Source organism: Emydura macquarii, unplaced genomic scaffold (assembly GCF_026122565.2).
Source record: "Emydura macquarii macquarii isolate MOO-44397 ecotype Brisbane River unplaced genomic scaffold, CSIRO-AGI_Emac_v2 contig_2975, whole genome shotgun sequence".
In the NCBI taxonomy this organism is placed as follows: domain Eukaryota; kingdom Metazoa; phylum Chordata; order Testudines; family Chelidae; genus Emydura; species Emydura macquarii.
Genome location: NW_027133112.1, coordinates 157,344 through 177,186, shown reverse-complemented (window position 1 = coordinate 177,186; position 19,843 = coordinate 157,344). Strand labels below are relative to the sequence as shown.

The following is a 19,843-nucleotide window of genomic DNA, read 5'->3' as shown; positions in this document are numbered from 1 at the left end:
CACCATGTTATTCCCTCCACAAACAAGATCTACCTCTTGCTCTCCGGAGCTCAGATGAGGCAGTTTCCTCTGGAATAGTCACAACATTGGTTGCTCCTTTACAGAACCAACTAGCTCTATGGATGTTTGTAACAGTGTCGATTGCCTGTTTTTGTAGAGCAATATTCCATTAAGAACATTTTTATAACAGAAAATCTACCCCAAAAGAGATTTTTTTTTCCTTGACTGTTCTTTTTTATATGTCCAGCTATTGAAGAAATAGTATTTCAATAAGAATTTTTCGTTACCTTCCTTCCAAAATATCTGTCTTCAGTTGTAAGAAGAATAAATGCCTAGAGAACAGAATTTGGAAGAGTTGATTCATGTTCAAATACAAGTAAAGATTTAATCAATTTTAAGAAATTATACATAAAATTAAGTTATATGCATGTATTTACAAACAAACTATATATACAAAAGTATAAGCCTACTTGCATACTCCTGTAAATCTCTAAGTATGTGAATGCTCACTATCATTTACAAGAATTAAGGTCTTTTGTAGTTCATATTAAAAGTCAGTTCCAATCTTTAATTAGGTTAAAAGGTCACTGTTAAATGATGAAAGGTTTCCTTAGATCCAAGTCCTAAGCACACACTACCTCCAAAGTGACCCCATTTAGTCAGTCTCAGATGATAAGAGGAAGGGATCAAAAGTTAACTTAGTCTTATGCATGACATTGCAGAATAAAAGCTTGCCTAGCTCCCATGAATTTTAATTTTAGAGCCAATCATCTGTTGAATCTGTGGAACAAACATGTTTTTTATAACAATAAATTATTGGTTTTAAGAACTCATTCCTAAAGCAGTTCCAATGCATTGGTATTTAAGATTGATTTATATGTAACTAAGATTTCTGATCCTATCACCATATTTTTTTACTCACACATTCTAGTCTGACAGCTATTTGTTTGGCACATGACTTGGTGTTTATTACAATTTATAAAGATAATTCAGTAATGGCATCTAAAAAAGAGTCTCAACTCCACATATGTTAACATATTTGAAATGTAAGTGTCTGAACCAGCTTTTTTATTTGATTAAGGTGAAACTCAGTGCATGTTATACATGTGCTCTTAAAGGAACAGCCACATGAAATCACTATATTATCAAGTACATTAAACTGTATAATACAAAACCATGAAGATTTACAATTAATTTGTTGTCTGTACGCTGCTTACAATTCCACAGTGAAAGATGAATTAAGTTTTGCACTTAAAACTGGGATTCAATCACTGCATTATTATTTATTATTTGTATTATCATAGCACCCTGGAGTTTTAGTCTTGGACCAGGATCCCATTGCTTATATTTAGACTATAAGAAAAGAGAGACCAAATGGATGCAGACACAGTGACAGTGGAGTAAAAGGAAACAATAGCGTAATATTGGTCAGCATGATATGCAATGGTCTTTGAACAGCAGTCGCCTACTTATCAAATTCTTTTAGGCCTCACAGCAAAGGAGCGTTTTAAGAAGGGTTTTGAAAAGGATAACGAGTTGTTTTTACAGATCTTTACATGGAGCTTCTCCCAGGAGGACAGGCAGCATGGGAGAAAGCACGAAGGTGCCAGTTTGAAAGTGTAATAAGTGGGCAATAGAGGCTGATATCATGGATTGACTGGAGGCAGGAGTCATCCTTTTGCTACTTAATGAGAGATGATAGCTAGGGTAGTAATAGGTCATGAAGGGCCTTGAAAGTAACGACAAGTAGCTTATGTTTGATACAATTGAAAAGAAGGAGCCAGAGAAGGGATGTAAAGAAGGGTGACATGGTCAAAGTGATGGGGTAGGAAAATGATCTTTGCAGCAGCATTCTGAATGGGTACCAGTGGAACAAGACTGCATTTGTCAAAGCCAGACAGTAGAACATTGCAGTAACTGAGACATGATTAGAGCCTAGACAACAGTTTCAGCTGAGTGGAAGGTCAGCAAAGGCCATATCTTACAGATGTGATGCAGAGAATGCAAGACTTAGACATAGTTTGCATGTGAGGACCTAGAGAGAGGTCCAAGTTGAAGATGATGCCTATGTTATGGGTCTGAGTAACAGGAAGAATGGTGGTGTTGTCCACAGTGAAGAAGAAAAGAGGTCATGAGGAGGCTTTTTTAAGGGGGTGAGGTAGGAGGGAGGAGAGATTAAAAGCTCTGTTTTTGTTTGAAATTGACAGCATTTACCCTGAGTACAGAGTTTTCTGAGAATTTATAAGAAAATCTTAGTCTGTGAGTTATTAAAAAAAAATTTAAATGGGTTCTTTAATAGCACTCTGTGTCACAATATATTTTTGTCCTTACTGATTTCAGTAACAAAACAGACTCTTCAAAACTTTCCATATAGTTAAAAGTCACTAAAATCACCTCACTCCCTTTAGGAACAAGGTGAGATGGTGTTTATTTCAAAGAAGGACTTTGTTCTACAGTGACACCACAAGGAATTTTTTTACATGAATATTTCTTTAAAAATCAGTTTAATCTAATCTAGGACTATAAACACTATTATGCAATTATAGTTGTATGGGCATTGTATGGCATCAACAAAGCACTGAGTTAATGTTGTTTGAGCATCTTCACTGTTCACTGCCAAATCTCAATAGGCTTGGATTTCTTTTACATAACCTTAACTTTGAATTTCCTAGGTTTATGATGATTGGCTTTGGAATTATTACAACATCCCTTTAGTGTTTTTACCATTGATCATGCATATCTGTAATTTAATCTCAATTTCAGGTTAACAGTTTTGGTGTGGGAATATTGTATAACGCTTTACTTACATAAGGAAAACTATGCCTACTTATTCTTATTACAAATGGCAATTAATTATTTTGTGCTTAATTATTTTCATTGTGGCTCAAATCTGAGAGGCAATGAAAATCTGCAAATCACACTGACTGGAAGTCGCAGGTGTTAAACACTTCCCAGGATTAAGTCATTTGTGAAGAGTGTATCTTATTTATTGCATATTCTAAACATATTAAGAAATTAGGTTTAATGTGACAATGCCATGTGTCATAAACATTTCCTATATTCTACCAAGGGCCTCAGTGCTACTGCAAATCATGCAACAGATATAACACTAGACACTTGTTTTCTATTGTTCTCATAAAATTTTTGGTATTCAAAGGACAAACTTCACATTAATACTGCTTGATTAATATTTTAGTGTCAAAAAATGCAAAAAGTGAAGGATGCTACACCCAAAGTAGCTACCATGTTGTACTTCATAACTGTAATGACACCACAAAATACAGAAGCTATGATAATTACATACAAAAATAAGTTAAAAGAACATTTACATTATATCATGTGTCTGAAATACCAAATTTGTAGTTGACCATGCAACCGTAATTTTATCCTTTTGTATATACATCCTGTACATTGAAGGAGGCAAGGGTCCTCAGACTACAAAATAATATGTGATAATTTAATTAAAGACCATATTATAATGCATATGCAGAAGACCTGAAAGGAATTTCATAGGTCAAAAAAAGGAACTTCTCTGGCCAGAGGGCTTTCCCCTCTTCAATTTCAAAGTCTACTGCCTCCATCAGAAGTGTTAGAGCTTTTCAGAAAACATTACAAGCATCTTTTATAATGGAAAGTATTAAACAACTTTACAATGGGAGGGGAGAGGGAGGTTGCTACTAGTTCTCCCTATAATGAAGAAAAAATTAACTACTGCATGTGTTCAAACTGGCCAAATCAATGTTGCTGTTGGAGCCCTACAGTAATAGTCAGGACATTCAAAAACTTAATTGTGCAACCTATATTTTTAAAAATTACTACATTTAGTTAAAGAAAGAGGCGTGGGTCTACACTTACCTGGAAATTCGGCGGCAGTCAACAGGAGTTATGCAAGCTACACAGAGTGTCTTCACTGCACTGCACCACTTGAGGTGGTGGTTTTATGAGGTCGACTTCCTGATTGACTGAGCGGGTTTTCACTGACTGCTCAATCAATCCAGAAAGATCGATCTGACAGCGGCGATTTTGCTGCCGTCAGTGCAGACATACCCAGAGAAAGAATGGCATGCATGCATACTTCCTGGAAGCACTTACTGCTTTAACTACAGGCTGTTAGTGTGCAGTAGAGAGTCCTTAGGGCCAGTTAGTGCGTGGCAAGCTAGTGCACTACAGAGTCATATCCTGGCTTGCTAAACTCTAACTCTCCATGTAAACAAGCCCTAAGAGTCAGATCCTGCAGGCACTGCATTGTGGAAATTTCTATCTTCAATGACAGTGTATTCGGAAATGGGTCCTTTTTTGTAACATACATACAATAGTAGTGATTCAGTGATGTGTGGGGCCCTGATTCAGTGATGCGTGTAACAGCACTGCATTAGCTGAACATTGCTCATTTTTGAAAGAGTAATTTGTTTCAGGCAAACCTATACCCTATTTTAAATTATGTGTTTGATTTTTGGAGTGCATCAGTTTCCCATTCCAAGATTTTAGTAAGATGGTTTTTATAACAGTAGAACACGTTTGTAATCCCAATTAGAACTCAGTTATGCAAGTCTTGTTGAAATTTTAACACAAGCCACACATGGTTCCTTAGAAGTACAATAAGTTACCTTATGAAACAGGCTATTTGAAAAGCTATTTGATTTTTTGTATGCTAAAGGCCAGCATGATTAATGTTTTTCATACTACATTTAATCAGCACTACTCACACTGTATTGTCTTGTGTGACAGACATGGAGCTGATATGTAATAATGATATGAATACTGAGATGTCTCAATTTTATGAACATGGTATACGACTGGGCCGGTGAGAGGAAGTTATTGATTATTATTAGAATTTCCTGTATAACTGTATTGACTTAAACATATTAACCCCAGTATAAGTTATTTTACAGCTACAGTGCTCAAAGTCAATGGAGTCTGTATCTGAAGGTGACACAGGGGCTTCCCACATAAGAGCATCCAAACACACACTTGAAAGAATGGGGTAAGCTCTTAGGTTCAAGGATCCCGTCTCTTGTCTACAACCAGTTGCAAATCTTGTTCTACCCAAGCTAGGAGTTACCAGACCAAAGAGCTATAAACAGTGTTTCTAAAAGTGGCTCAATTCCTATGAAGAGGGTGAGTTGCCAGGGATTGTCCAGGGAGCAGTCAGTAAGCTTTGACAAGGGGAAAAGTTGACAGTAGCTAGGAGGTGTAATTCCACGCTCAGGTAAACATACACTAAAAATAGCAGCATTTCTACACTGCCGAAATACGTACCTAGGACCTCAGACGGAGTTGTGTTCGGTCAGCTAGCCTGAGTCCCTGTGGCTACTCTACTCTTTTTAGTGCATTAGCACCAACAGAGCTAGTGCATCTGTCTACCCACGCTGGGAATCACACCATCCATCTGCTGTGTAGACATACCCAGAAAGAGGCTCAGTGGAAAAGTCTACAGGGAGTAAAGTCTTATCAGCGGTCCCATGTGGAAGATGGCTAAACACCTGGTAAACTAGATCTATGCAGTCTTTTTATTGTTTGTTTGTCTGTTTTAAAGATGTTTTATATGAAACACTTGACTTCTAAATAAATATTTTACTTTAAGATGGCTGTTTGGTAACTATTGTTCTAGAGCAGTGTTTTTCAATTGGTGTTCCGCAGAACCCTGGGGTTCTGCAGGAACACTGTTAGGGTTCCGCGAGCAGCTGTTCTCCGTGCCGCCAAAAAAGGGAAGATGTCCCGGATTTTTCGGCGGAGCGTATGGAGTGTAAGTGTAATTTAATTGAGAAACGCTGACCTAGTTGTTTGTATATAATTTTCTTATTTTGACATTTTTTTTGGCCCCATACGTAAAAATACTGTTAAGAGTTTGGGGGGTTCCGCAAATATTTATCGAGTTCAAAAGGGTTCCGTGGCCAAATTTAATTGAGAAACACTGTTCTAGAGGATACAAAATTGCGGAGTTTGGACATAAGCAGACCTGCTGAGGTAAATCACAGTTGATACACAGGGGACTGCAATCCAGGGCCTGCTCAGAGAGTGGGAGAGTCATACGATACTACCTCAAGAGAGAGGTGACAGCTTGAGGCCAGAGGTCTAAACTCAGGGTATACTCAGAAAGACCAGAAGGGGTCAGAGGTGCAGTTAACCTGTTAACTGTGACACCCTATGCCACATTAAACTATATGCCTGTATTTTATGAAAGTAAGCTCTATGTGGCAGGGATCACTGATTGTATAGCATCACACATACCTATAACAATATATCAATACTAAACACTTCACTTAAATAGCAAATCTACAAGCCTTTTATATTAAACAGATTTCAGACTTCATAAAATGCAGTCTAGCATCAGAAAATAAAAGGAGCATGTTACTAATTCTTAGTTGATGGATGTAAATTTTGAAAATAAAGTTACCTGGTTTGTTCCTGCTGCAGTGTGTTGGGATCGGGTATAAAAAACCTTACTCGAAAATGCATGGTGCAGGGAAAACCTCCTACAATGTTTTACAAAGGTAAATCAATATATCTATTTTTGGTTAATTTCTGTAAAAATTATAGAAAAAGCTACAACAGAAAATACCCACATAATATGCCAATTCTGGTTTACTTTGTTCTTTTGACATGGGGAGAAATCATGAAATATATCTAGTCATTATTCCCCCACTCCCAGTATATTCTTAAGTCTTTTGCTACTTTCAGAGTAAAAACACACAACTATATCCTACTTTGGAAAACAATCCTGTTTATGAAGGAGTACATCAGCGTGGTCTATTCGGATACCGTCTTTTATATTTTTAACAATGCAATTTTTAACACATCAATTAGCGTTGGAAAAAAATATATTCCATTCCTTCCAGTATTAAAAAATGAAAATCTTTAAAAAAAGAGCAAAATATACCTAATATAAGTGTCTCATAAGACAAGCAGGAATGTTATATAAGGAAAATTTAGAGAATCCTGTATTCGGCTTCATGTGGAAAACAAACCAGAAAAGCTTTGACAATTATTGTGCATAACTGGCTTTTAACCTTATTTAAAATTACACAGAAGCTACAAAACATATCAGGAAAGACCGAAAACAGAATTCATGTTTCAACTTCACTAATGATTATGGCAGGCTTAGCATTAGCTTTGGCTATTACATTGTGTTACCAGAAGTTGTTTATAAATGGTTCATGCTAAAAACAATCATGCCTTGTAATATTTTTTTTTTTTTTTTTTTTTAAGATTTAGTTCAAACATTATAGACTAATTTTGCTCCATTCTGGCCAGACTTTGCCTGAAATGGTTTAGAAATCATATTTGAAACTGACTCCATTACACTTCCCCCTCAAGTATTTAATACGTTTTTTGTCAAAATCCCTCCCCTCTACTTCTGACATGTTCAGATGTCACCAGACAGCTATTATTTTCACAACTGTGATGTCTAACTTTGCTCAGACCAGGGTAGAGGACAAAACAGTAACAATGTTGATGACCTACAGTACTTAATCTCCACTGAAGCAGCTACGACTACTGAAGCTTAACCAGTAGTAAGAACTGTGGGAAGTTTTGCCAAAAAGCCTACTGTACACAAGGTGCCCAAAAGTGAATCTGAGAACTGTGTTTTTTCTAATCAAGGATATAGAAAGAAGAATTCAGGCCACAAAAAGTCAGATTTTTTTTTATCTTACCTTTAAGCTGTTTTCTAATAGGTTTGCTTGATTCGAGCCATCGCTGTGAAATGAAAAATTATTAGATGGATTTTTTTTTAAAAAAAACTTTAAAATATATTTAAAAAACTGAACACTCTACTTACAGGTGATTCTACTGACTCTTCACTTTGCTGTAAGCCAAAATACTCCTTCTCTGTCACACCCAGGTGGTTATAGGCCATATCCAACAACATCTGACCAGTATCTTGTTTCTGAAAACAAAAGACACTCCATAAATGAAATGCACAATCTTTAGTTTTTAATTAAAAATCTAAATGGAAAAATAGGTTGCAAAATGCAGTCTATAAATAAAATGGTTAAAAGTTTCTCAGAAGAGAGAGCATTAGACAGAGTACATTAAGTGAACACTCTCACACCAAGGTAAATTTCCCTAATGTTTTTAAAGAACATTTCTCTCTGAAAAATATGAACTGATATGAGTTAAAGTTATCAAGGTTGGTAAGCCTAAAATTGTAACTACCAGCTACGAGATGTGCTGGATCACCAAGCATAAGAATATAAGAATAGCCAGCCTAGGTCAGACCAATGGTCCACTTAGTCCAGTATCCTGTCTGCTGACAATGGCCAATGCCAGGTGCTTTGGCGGAAATGACAGAACAGATAACCATTGAATGATCCATCCCCCGTTATCCACTCCCAGCTTCTGGCAATCAGAAGCTAGGGTCACCCAGAGCGTGGGGTTGCATCCCTGACCATCTTGGTTAATAGCCATTGATGGACTTATCCTCCATGAACATATCTAATACTTTTTTGAACCCCGTTATATTTTTGGCCTTCACAACATCCCGATAACAAGTTCCACTGGTTGACAGTGCATTGTATGAAGAAGTTTTTCCTTATGTTTTAAACCAGCTGCCTATTAATTTTGTTGGGTGACCTCTGGTTCTTGTGTTATATTAAAGAGTAAATAACACTTCCTTATTCACTTTGCATCATGCATCTCATGTGACATGTACCCAGGCTGCTCCTCACATATTCCTGCAGTATAAACTGAATGTCACCCATTCACCAGTGCAGCAGAAATGATCTACAATTATGGCTCACTGCCCCCAAAGACCACTGTGGTCTCTGCTAAGAAGGCAGCCAAAGCAGCCTCTGTCTTGCTGCTTCCCCTACTGCATCTGAATGGGGAAAGCAGAAGCCAGGAGAGATACAGGGTGCCCCAATACTGGCCCAAAGCTTTCTGCCTAACAGACCTCAGCTTCCACCATACATAGCTGTCCCCAGATACCTCCAAACTCCCACAAGGCCTCAAACACCTACCACCATCTTCTGCCTAGAAAGCTCCACAAATTTAACTGTCTCACTTTCCCTCCACCCAGACACCCCTCATACAACACTCATCTAGTTCCCAGACACACTTCAGCACCCTCTCCCCTTCCATAGCTACCATATTTTGTGCCAATCCCTGTCCTATACTGCCACTGCTTGGAGCAGGATGTGTTACCCTTAAGCTGATGGTCACATACAAATTTGCAAATATAAAGAGGCAATTTGCATATGTACAAACTTGCATAAAATTTCACCAGGAGCTGCAAAAAACTTGGTAGCTCTGTTTGTGCTGGTTTGTTGGACAAAACAAAAGTCATTCCAGCTTGCCTCATTTCTGTTAGCAGTACACCTTGTCTTTTTCACAGGAATGCAGTAGACTAACTGTGTGCCAATTCTGGTTTCAGTTTTTTAACCTTATCTTTGACAGGATGTTTGTTTGTTTCAATAACCACAACTGTTTGCAACAGTAGTACACAAACTTCTTCAGTCATGCCCTCTCCCTTAACATTAACAGAATCTGTCCATGCCTCCCCCTCCATTACTGCATGGCCAAGGCTTCCTCAGCAGCAGAGCTTGGGCTGAAGATGGAGCTGGGGGCAGAACTGGGGATGGGGGGAGGAGCTGGTCTGGGGAGGAGAGGGAATTAGGGCAGAGCTAGGCTCTCTAGAGGTCCTTCCATCCAGGCTATGTCTAAATTTTGCCATTTTTTCTCTGCATAACGTCTCTAACATATGGCCTTTCCTATCCATCCACACAGCTAAAAGTCTTGTCCAGGCTCTCATCACCCTATGTCTCCGTTACTGCAACATCTTTTTCTCTGGTCTTGATAAGCTTGCCCCACTCATAATATCCATTCAGAATGCCGCTACAAAGACCCTTCCTCTAGCCTGTTGGTTTGACCATGTCACCTCTCTCTTTTCATCCCTTCACCTGCTCCTCCTTCTCTATCACTTCAAATGTAAGCTTCGTGTCCTGCCTCACCCAACCTATCATTTTTTTTCCATTATCAAGATGTTGTCTCATGCCTCCAATCATCAAAAGATGCCAGCCTCCACTGCCCACTTGTTTCAAACAAGCACCCTCATGCTTTATCCCATGCTACCCCTTCCACTTCTGAGGAGCTCTCCATAATCAACCCCGAAGCTACCTCATTATCCACCGGTATATATCCCTCCCCAAAAGTTTTCTTTTCAGTGATGCCTACAAAAAACTTCACAACACTTGGGCTGTTGGTGTGCTGAGACCACAAATTGTGACCAATATCACCGCATTGTTTCCTTGTAGTGCCCTGCTTGTCAGCAACCATCTGTCATCTCTGGTAAGATCAGACTGTAAACCCTTTATTACAAGGACTCTTCTAGTGTAGATGTAGCTATGCCAGCAAATAAGTGCTTTCGCCAGTACAGCTTATATAGGCTTGGTGGTGGAATAAGCTGTACTGGAAAAAGTATTTTTATTGCCATGCAACTGTGTCTACCCTAAAACTATAACCATCATAAAGTCTCCCCGACTTCTCACACCCCCCAAAAAAATAAATCATACCCTAACTGACAACTGCTATGCTGGCCAAAGTTTTTAGTGTAGACTACTAAATGCCAAGTACTTTATAATGGTAGATATTTTCATCCCCGTTTTACACGAGAGGAAACGGAAGCAAAAGATGAGCACAACTGATGGAGCTGGAAGTAGAATTCAGCTTTCCTGACCCCCAAAATACCCCAGTGTAATGACTTCCAATAGCTAGAGAATAAAGTTATGGACACTCCATACCAAACAACGTATTGTGATTGCAGAAACCTTTCCTAAAACTCATGTTTTAATAAGGGTAGCCTAATATGGTAGAAATCAATTCGAGGAGATTCAAATGTTTCTCTACAGAAATGAAGCTCTTTCAAAATGACTAATTATTTTGGAATTGAAATACAGGCCACCTCTTCCCTCCCCCCCCATGCACACCAAGACTTCAGATTACTATCAAGTATTTAATATCTGGCATTTGACATTCTTCTCTAGTTTAACCACCTCATGACATAACTGTTCACAATAGTAAGCTCCACGAAAAAGATCCCTCCTGAATTTAAACTCATTTGATACTAACTTGACAGATTTATTAAACAATATAGGACAGCCACAGCTAAAACATTTCCATCATCTACCTACATTCCCCCTTGATACTTACTAGAATTACTTTCCAGATTTAGCTAGAGTAATTATAGAGCTGACAAACTCAAAACCCTCTAGCTTCTCAGAGTGATATTGTCTTTGACTTTGATTACAAGTTCTCTAGATTATTTAATATTTATATTCACTCGCGCCTAGACGCTAAGTAGGCTGGACCACATTGTGCTAGGTGCCGTATAGACATATAGAAAATGATAGTCCTGCCCCAAAGAATCTACTATATGGATTTTATTATATATACATACACACTATTCACCAACAAATTAAATGCAGTTACTTCTGGGTGATAGTTTAACAGCACAGTGTAGCACTCTGCATCTTTCTCTTCCTCAGGATTGTGAGGACAATCCTGATGACACTTTCTGCCAAGTGATAGTGCTATAATGACATTTTCTAAACTTTTGAAAATTGAGCCTTACTTCAGAAAAATCACATCCATTGCCCCCTCCCCTGCAATCCTACCATGTGCTGTTCAACGCCCACCCACTTTAATTTATACCTCTTTCACAGTCCTTCCTCCCAACTAGTCCAGTTCCTAGCTATGTTCTACTCTCTGTGTGACCTTGCACAAGTCTCTAAACATACACCTTACTTCTCCGTCAGTGTTTGCATCATGAAGTGCGAGTGCCTTCCAGCCAGACACACCAGATTCCTACAAGGTGCACAGAGACCTCTGCAGAACTAGATCTGCCATCAAGTCAACACATGACCAGCCACTCTACCTTCCTTCACCCAGACGAGGCAACAAAGCAACTCCCTCCACAATGGTCCGCTGTCCATATGGTAATAAGTGGCACTAAAGAGAAGCCTGTGAAACACTGGTACTTGTCAGGGAAAATGGGGTATTGTAGTACTTGGAATGACATGAAGAATCCTTGCAATAATCAAAATGAAGGGGAGTAAAAACAAAGTGTAGGATGGAAACAAAGGGAGAGAAGGGGGAAAATATATACAGAAGATAAAATGGAGGAAAAACAAACAAAAGAAAGAACAGACAACAAAGGTGCAGCTACTGCAATAAGACTCGGCACAAAAAGTACCATAATTTTACTCAATGCTTCCTACAGTATGTAAAAGGAGAGCCCACAATCCTATTTAAAAGACTAAAATGTGTATTGCCTGGGAGAACATACAAGATGAGAAAAACAGTCTTTGCAGAACAGATTCCTTTGCCACTATTATAAATAAAAAGATTCTTGTAGCTATGTCATGACAATACCTATTCTCTGAAAAACTGTGGTGGGAAGACAAGATTAAGACATCTCAGAGTTCCTTGAGTAGCTAAAATTGCATGCCATAACATCCCAACAAACTCATTGAAAAGCCTGACTTCATCCTTACTGAAAAAACTGACCAGAGGATTGATTCCCAAAATCCACCCAGCTATTGATTAACAAGATTTTTCTGCTGTTTCTGGAATAAAAAAAAAATCAAGTACACAAAGGAAATCAATTTAATTCTGGTTCAAACACCTTCGAAGCCTAGTTTTATAGATCTTGGTCTAAAGAAGAAAAATATGTGACATCTAAAAATGTGTACTAAAGCACTAAGAGACATTCAACCTCGCTTGTCTGAGTATCACTAACTCTCAGAGACTATTTATAATCTTTAGGTTTACATGTAAATGCCTGTCAAAAAGATTCCAAGATGCTCAATAGGCAGAATCAACTCTGATTTGACAGCCATCTCTGTGGATATAAGGGGAATGGAGAAACATCACTTGCCACTTGACTTTCAGAAGAAGTTATTCTTAAGTTAACATTTGATAAGTTTGACTTTCACAAGGAATGCCTTGTTAAAAAATTGACTAGTTTAAAAGACAAAACACAGTTCCAAAACACAGATTTAGAAAGGAAAGTAATTTAGAAATAACAGCACAGAACAGAGAAAGTAATAGAAAAAGCTTGGCAACATTCAATTTTTTTAATCATTTCATAAGATATCTATATCTAGTTTTATAATTGTTTTCTATTTCTATCTATTTAAATATTCACAGTTGTGCAAAATTATCAGTTTTGAGAATTTCTTTCCAATTTCATTCATTAAATTTTCATAGTTGAGGAAATTATGGAGAGGTCAGACAATAATTATTTAATGGCAGAAGACACTGAAATTCAAAAAGTTAAAGCTTTATAACCATTAACACACAAATTGCCATCATCATATATTAAAATCTACAAAGTAAATAGCCATAAGTCAAACTCTAATAAGTTCTCAAGTAGCAATTTTCCTTCTCTGCCTATCTATAAATTTTAATTATTATTGACAGAAATATTTTTTCATAAATATGTGCGTGTATGGTGAAACTGACATTTACCGATAAACATCTAATCCTGAGCCTCAACATAGTAATTCCTGACAAGTATATGAACCAATAGTGAATTAAAACCATAGTGTCACAACTTTCTTTCTAGTGTTACCTGTTTGCTCCCATTTGCTAATGAAATATTTAAATATTTAAAAGGAAAACTCTAGTTATTTTTATACCAAAAGTTGCAGAGGGAAGTGTATTATTGCTATATAAACATTTATAAAAGTGCTCATAGATGCATTTTACATGACTTAGAATAAAAGTGACATTCCCCGTTCCCACCACACACACAATACGGGAGGCTTATGCACAGTGATTTCATCCCATTGTATTGCTTTGAACTTGAAGGACAGGGAAAGAATCACCCAACCTCTTAACTGTGAACACCTGTGGTTTGTGAAAACCTGGAAATACTTTTGAAATGAAGTAGCCCATATCAAATGTGGGCACACTTCATTTCAGATGCACTTCTGAAAGGAGAGAATTTCTTGTCCCTGGTTTGAATTCACTTCCATCCTTTGGACGGACAATGTTCCAGCTGGATGCAAGTGTCATGACGGAGCAGAGAGAAGAGATCATTTCAGCCTGTATTGGTAACTTGACTTTCACCTATAGCCACGATCAGTTGGGGGCACAGATGTGTATGTTCTTGCCAGCTTGAGCTTCTAAAAGTGGATAACTGCAATCCATATTGATTAAAGTTTCTGAGATGCCTTTAAGGTAAGTGTAAGGTACAACAAGCTGCAGTAGGCAAAGCCTTGAAGTAACAGAAGACTATGGCGAAGTCTGCATTTGAAAGGTTGAATCTGTGGTCACTGTTAGTATTGGGAAATTCTAGAGTAACATGCCTAGTAAGAATACCAACGATCCTGAATCCGACAGTCCAGCAGACACCTTCAGATAAGAGAAATTATATACTGTTATGGTGAAAAGTTCCAGAGGGGTAGTCGTGTTAGCCTGTAGACAGCAAAAACAACGAGAGCCCTGTAGCATAAGCTTTCGTGGGATGCAGAAATTTGTTAGTCTTTGAAGTGCTTCAGGACTCTCGTTGTTTTTGCTATATACTGTCAGTTCCCCAAGTTACTTTCCCTGCCAAACATTACCGTCCTCCTCTTATTCTGACTCATTCTGAGACTCTTGGGTTTCAATTATCCAGACACCTACCGATCCAGTCCCTAGGAAAGCAAGGAAACAATTCCATTTTATCTGATGAAAAGCAGTTAGATCACAGTCTCCCTGCTGGTTTCACAAAATGTACAAGTTCACCAGCTGAATAAAGAGGATGCCTGAATTCAACTTTCTAGGATGTCATAACTGCAAGGGAGGGAAAAAAAACAGACTCCCAAATCCATACTTGAAGACAGTAGTATCTCAGTTCCACTTTAAAATGATTCCATCCTCCTCTGCTACTAGCAGATCTCTGCAGTCATTTCAACAGTACCCTCAAGATAAATACATTGAAAATCAAAATTAATATTAGTTGTGAAACATCTGTGGGTCTCAGCTTTTCTGTGGTTTTAAAGTATACTAGGACAAGAAGAATATCAGAAGAGCATAAGAATGGCCATATTGGGTCAGACCAATGGTCCATCTAGCCTAATATCCTATCTTCCAACAGTGGCCAATGCCAGATGTTACAGAGGGAATGAAAGGAACAGAGCAATTATTGAGTGATCCATCCCATCATCTAATCCCAGCATCTGGCAGGCAGAGGCTCAAATCATTCCACTGATTTCATTTGGAGAAATGGTGTGTGTGTGTGTGTGTATGCACATATTTTATTTGCATTTTTAACAGGATTTTGATAAATATTTTTAAATTAATCTGCTTTTGTTTACTTTATGTTTAGATAGCATATAATGGATTTGACAAATGAAGATCTGGCTTGTCCACTTCTGCCTGAGTACATGATCTCCTCTGTCTTTTAACTGATTTGCAGACTGACAGACAGGAGATCTGGTTGTGAAAAGGAGTTTGTAGCCTAATGCTGAAAATTTATAGTTGAATATTTCACTGATCATGTGAGCAGAAAAATACCTTAATGGGCTTATTCAGTGTGTTTTAATGTTCTCTTCACTTAAACATGCCCTCCCCTAAACCCCCCGCTGAATTAAGTTGCAAGTTTTTAAGATGTAATCTCTAGGTCTGTTGATTCTTCCAAGGAAACATCAGTTCCTAGAGAGAGTTAGATTTTGGCACCTACACCAATTTCCAGATGTACTTTATCTTCTGAGCCACTTCCTATACTTTCAATCGTATACTTGGAAAGCCCCAACCTCTGTCTGGTTACTTTAGTTGCAGAAATTAAAACATGGTCAGTTCTGTTTCACTCATGATCAGTGACTGAAGAGTAATTTAAATCCATCGTCATTCCAGAAATCTAGCGAACAAAAAAAAAAAAAAAACAAACCCAAAAGCCAATCTGAACAATCTAACCATGACAGTCAAGTTAGTCTTTATTACTTTAGTGAAACAATTTTCCAGTCAAGACATTGCTTCATGGATCCTGACAGTTTCATTTTTTGTTCTGAATCCTTGGCCAATTGATATTCTTTCACATTTTCAGATTTAAAGTGAATTTACAGATGTCCCCAAATGCCCCATGTGATGTTCAGTCTATTAAAAAGCAAGTAGACAAAAAGTATCAATAGCTGACATTGATTGTAAATACTCAGACATTTCTTCTTAAGTTTAGCAACTCTTACAGATAAAATTAAAATATTTGTGTAACCTTAAAGGTCATCTTCAGTGGCTTTTAACTTTTTCAATTATTTGCCTTTCTGGCTGAAATTTGGTAGTGTTCTCTCAAACCTGAATTCTGTTGAAATATTTGAACCAAAATGGTTCAGCTATTTTGAAGCTTTAAGAGTGAAAAAAGTTTGCACTTCTCATTAAAGGAGCTCTAGCATATAAATACCACATAAGAACTCGGAATTTTGCAGGAATATAGCTTTTGTATTACAAACATGTTTTTAATGGTTTAATGAGAACTGGTTGTGCTTTTGTGAAAGCTAAGGGTTTGGAAACATTTGTGCACTGAGTTGTGATGCAACCTAACTCTGTCAGTGTATCTGCACAATCGTATTCAGTTTAGGAAAATTCATAGGCGGTGTAATGCTTTTTTTCTATGATTAGTGAAAGTGCATAGGGAAGACAGAGCACTACAGGAATATTGCCTTCTTCCATATTGTGGTGTTCATGGAATCAGAGAGGTTTCTGCCTCATGGATTGTACATACTGTACAATACAGAGCATTCTTCTGCTGTTTAGCAAATACGGAATGTGATGGAATTTCTCTTTTCTTTTACTTTTTAAAAGCCATAAGGAATTCAATATAAACTATTTAAAGAACATTAAAGATTCAAAGCAAAGAATTCAGTCAAAGCTTGGCTGAGCCTCACAAAAATCTCTAAGACACCATTCAGGAGGACAACTGCAATTTTTTGACGTTTAGGTGCTTGAGACTGATTTTTCGAATGTCACAAGTTTCTCACTCAAAATTATAAATTATAGAGCATCATTAAACGTACAAGTATTTGATCTGCAACATAAATATTGTGGTATATCCTGCTCAGTGCTACTACTGAAAATTAGGAGGGGTTGCATTTTGCATTTTATTATGCAGACAGTAAGACTCCCATCCCAGATTTTTCACTCTCCATTATTCATCCACATAAAGCCAGAGAGGCAGCCTGCAAATACTGAATGAATGGTTGCATTAGAATGTAGACTGTCCAGTTCCCTTCACCTGATGGCATATTATGGAGCATGACAAAAGTGGTGGCATACTACTGAGAGAAAATCAAGCATCCCTTAAATCCTTCAAGAGAGATGCAATCAAAATAAAATATATATATTTTATCAGCTTGTTCTTTTAATCTGACTACACTGCCAAAAAGTTAGATAAAATAAAACATTTAGTTTTAATTCCCACATACTATATGTATATTAAAGTTTATTTCTATGTATATATTAGAAGTAGTGATTTGACTCAAAAGCTAATGTGTTTATATTTTACCAGCAATAACATGTATTATTATTAGAAGCAGTAAATATCTATGCCATGGTAATTGCCCAGTGTTTTAGTATATCTTTTGCCTTTTTGGAATTAGAGGATTCATGTATGACTAATTTAGAGATAGGAAAGAAAGGCTTTGAATTACATCTGACAAGAAGCATATTTGTAGGTATCTACAGTTCAGTAAATAACTAATTATACTAATAAAATGTAACTAATTTTCATTTAATTATCCTTGACATACAAGGGACAATACCTTTTTGCATCAGAAGAGATAAAAATATATTTATGTATTTGAAACAGAACTAAGCTTGGAAGTAAGAATATGGTCCTTAAATAAAAGTGGTTCTTTTTCCTAGTCATTTCTGCAGAACATAACCACAATTAAGAACCAAAGACACTCTGGCACATTCTGGACCTGGGAAAATCATTCCCACACCATGCATTTTTGTGCACTTTCATACAATTTCAGCAATCTTCACAAAGAAGAGAAACTTGACTGCTGTTTCAGAATGGTTTTGGCAAATCTTTGTTGCAGATAAACAGTTTGAAGAGACTTTAAGTGGCCATTCTTCTCCTTTGAAAACAACTTCTCCTTTTTATCTTATAGCAACTTCACTATAAAAAAGTGGAGTTGCTAGTATTCCAAATATATCAAATGCTCTCTTGGCCTCATATTTGATTTCTCTCTCCATATGCAGGAGTTGATACTAGCCATAATGCTAGTACCTGAATGATCTGGGAAACCCCCTGTTCTGATAGATAATATTTTTTGGTGCCTCTGTCCACGCTGGGTCAAAGATCAGGTGATTTGTTTCCTTATTTCCTTCTGCTTTTAATTACCTTGTAATGATAAAGGAGCTAAACCATATGTACGTTAGCAGCTCAGCAGGGTGAAACTTTCCAGTCGTTCATTCTTGACGTATCCTATGGGATTGCCTTATCTGTCAACCTACAATAAATGCATGTTGGCATGTACCCCCACTGAGCCTCTGAAAAATTAGGAACAGTTGAAAACTAATTGCAGTAGATATTAGATCTACTATGTTACCAAAACTAAAGATTTGCATCACTTTTAATTAGAGAGAGGCCTAAAATCAAATAACTTGGAGTTAGAGGGAAGGTCAAATCCAGCTCCATACTTAGCATTTCAGGCCTGTTCCCGCTTTTTAATTAGTTAAGGCCATATGGTAACTTTCATTGAAATGAATGTTTCAGTGACTCAGTACTGAGTTGGGTTTTTTGAGTTGCTGACTTTCAGTTGATATTCCCCTCAGTGATTCTCAAACCGAATCAGCGGACCACTGGGAATTGATAGAATCCTGGCTAGTTATCCACAAAGAGCTGTTTGGTCACATGGCCTGGGTCTTTGAATTATTAGCTGTTTGACTGGCTTAAAATGCAGCAAAAAAATGCATTACTCTTCTAATTACAGGTAAGCAATTGTAGTAGCTGTCACAAAAATGTTATGAGATGGTCAATAGGAGAGGAGATGTGCATGGATTTTTATACTAACACTGGGAAGCCCTGAGCTGATGACTGAGTGTGTTGTTCAAAGGTCTGCATTGCTGGAACGGGTAGACAGGTTTCGTGTATCTTAGGGCATTTCTGAGGAGGCTTGTAGGCAGTAAAAGTGTGGAGTTCTGTAGTGCTGTATAAGTGGTGGGCAATAAAATTTTTACTTTGGCACCAGTGTATATATGCCCAAGTGTTGTAAGGTGGCTCTAGAGTCTTTCAGTGAGTGTAAGGAATCATCTATCTTCTGGTTGAAGGGTGTGATTCATCAAAGGGGAAGATTTTTTATTGTATTCTGTACCACTCTAGGGAAACTTGAGGAATGTAACCAGGATTCCCTCCTTGTGATAATTCTGGTTGCCAATACCCATGAAGACATGTTCATTGAATCAACTGAGGCCTGAAATATGGACCTGGCAACCAACTTGCCTTCCTGTAAAATTGCTTGGAATGGGGGACGATTCTGCTGAGGTAATTTTTATGCAATCTCTGCCATCCATCCACAGTTTATAAATTCATAACTGCCCTTCAGTGCCAAGTTGTTAGAGATCCGGAACTGTAGTCCAGGTGAGGAGAAGACCTTTTGACCCATAAGGTCCAGTCTCTTGCCTTCCCTGTCATCAGGTTGGAGTATGGGTGTTGATGCTTGGTCCGCTCTGATGCAGCCTGGATCACCAGGGATTTAGAAGGAGGGTGTGATAATAAAAACTCAGACCGTTTGGGAGGGGGGCTGGGAGGAGGGGTATGTAGTAGCTTTTCTCAGCCCCCTTTGGGGTGGGAGTGCACATGGCTGGGGTATGCCACACAGTGCATGCTGGCCGAAGAACGGCATCACTGAATTCGGTAAGG

At 37.8% G+C, this 19,843-nt stretch overlaps 1 protein-coding gene across 6 annotated transcripts in view; it reads right to left on the bottom strand.

The window, feature by feature from the left end:
* The window catches only part of PTPN3 (protein tyrosine phosphatase non-receptor type 3), a 283,828-nt gene that overhangs the window by 153,830 nt on the left and 110,155 nt on the right, over nt 1-19,843 (bottom strand). For all 6 annotated transcript variants that reach the window (XM_067569970.1, XM_067569975.1, XM_067569974.1 and 3 more), the window contains exons 3-6: nt 7,781-7,888; nt 7,656-7,698; nt 6,398-6,476; nt 288-332 (exon numbers count right to left, since the gene is read on the bottom strand). In XM_067569970.1, the coding sequence (XP_067426071.1) occupies nt 288-332; nt 6,398-6,476; nt 7,656-7,698; nt 7,781-7,888 (275 nt within the window). The remainder of the gene's footprint in view (nt 1-287; nt 333-6,397; nt 6,477-7,655; nt 7,699-7,780; nt 7,889-19,843) is intronic.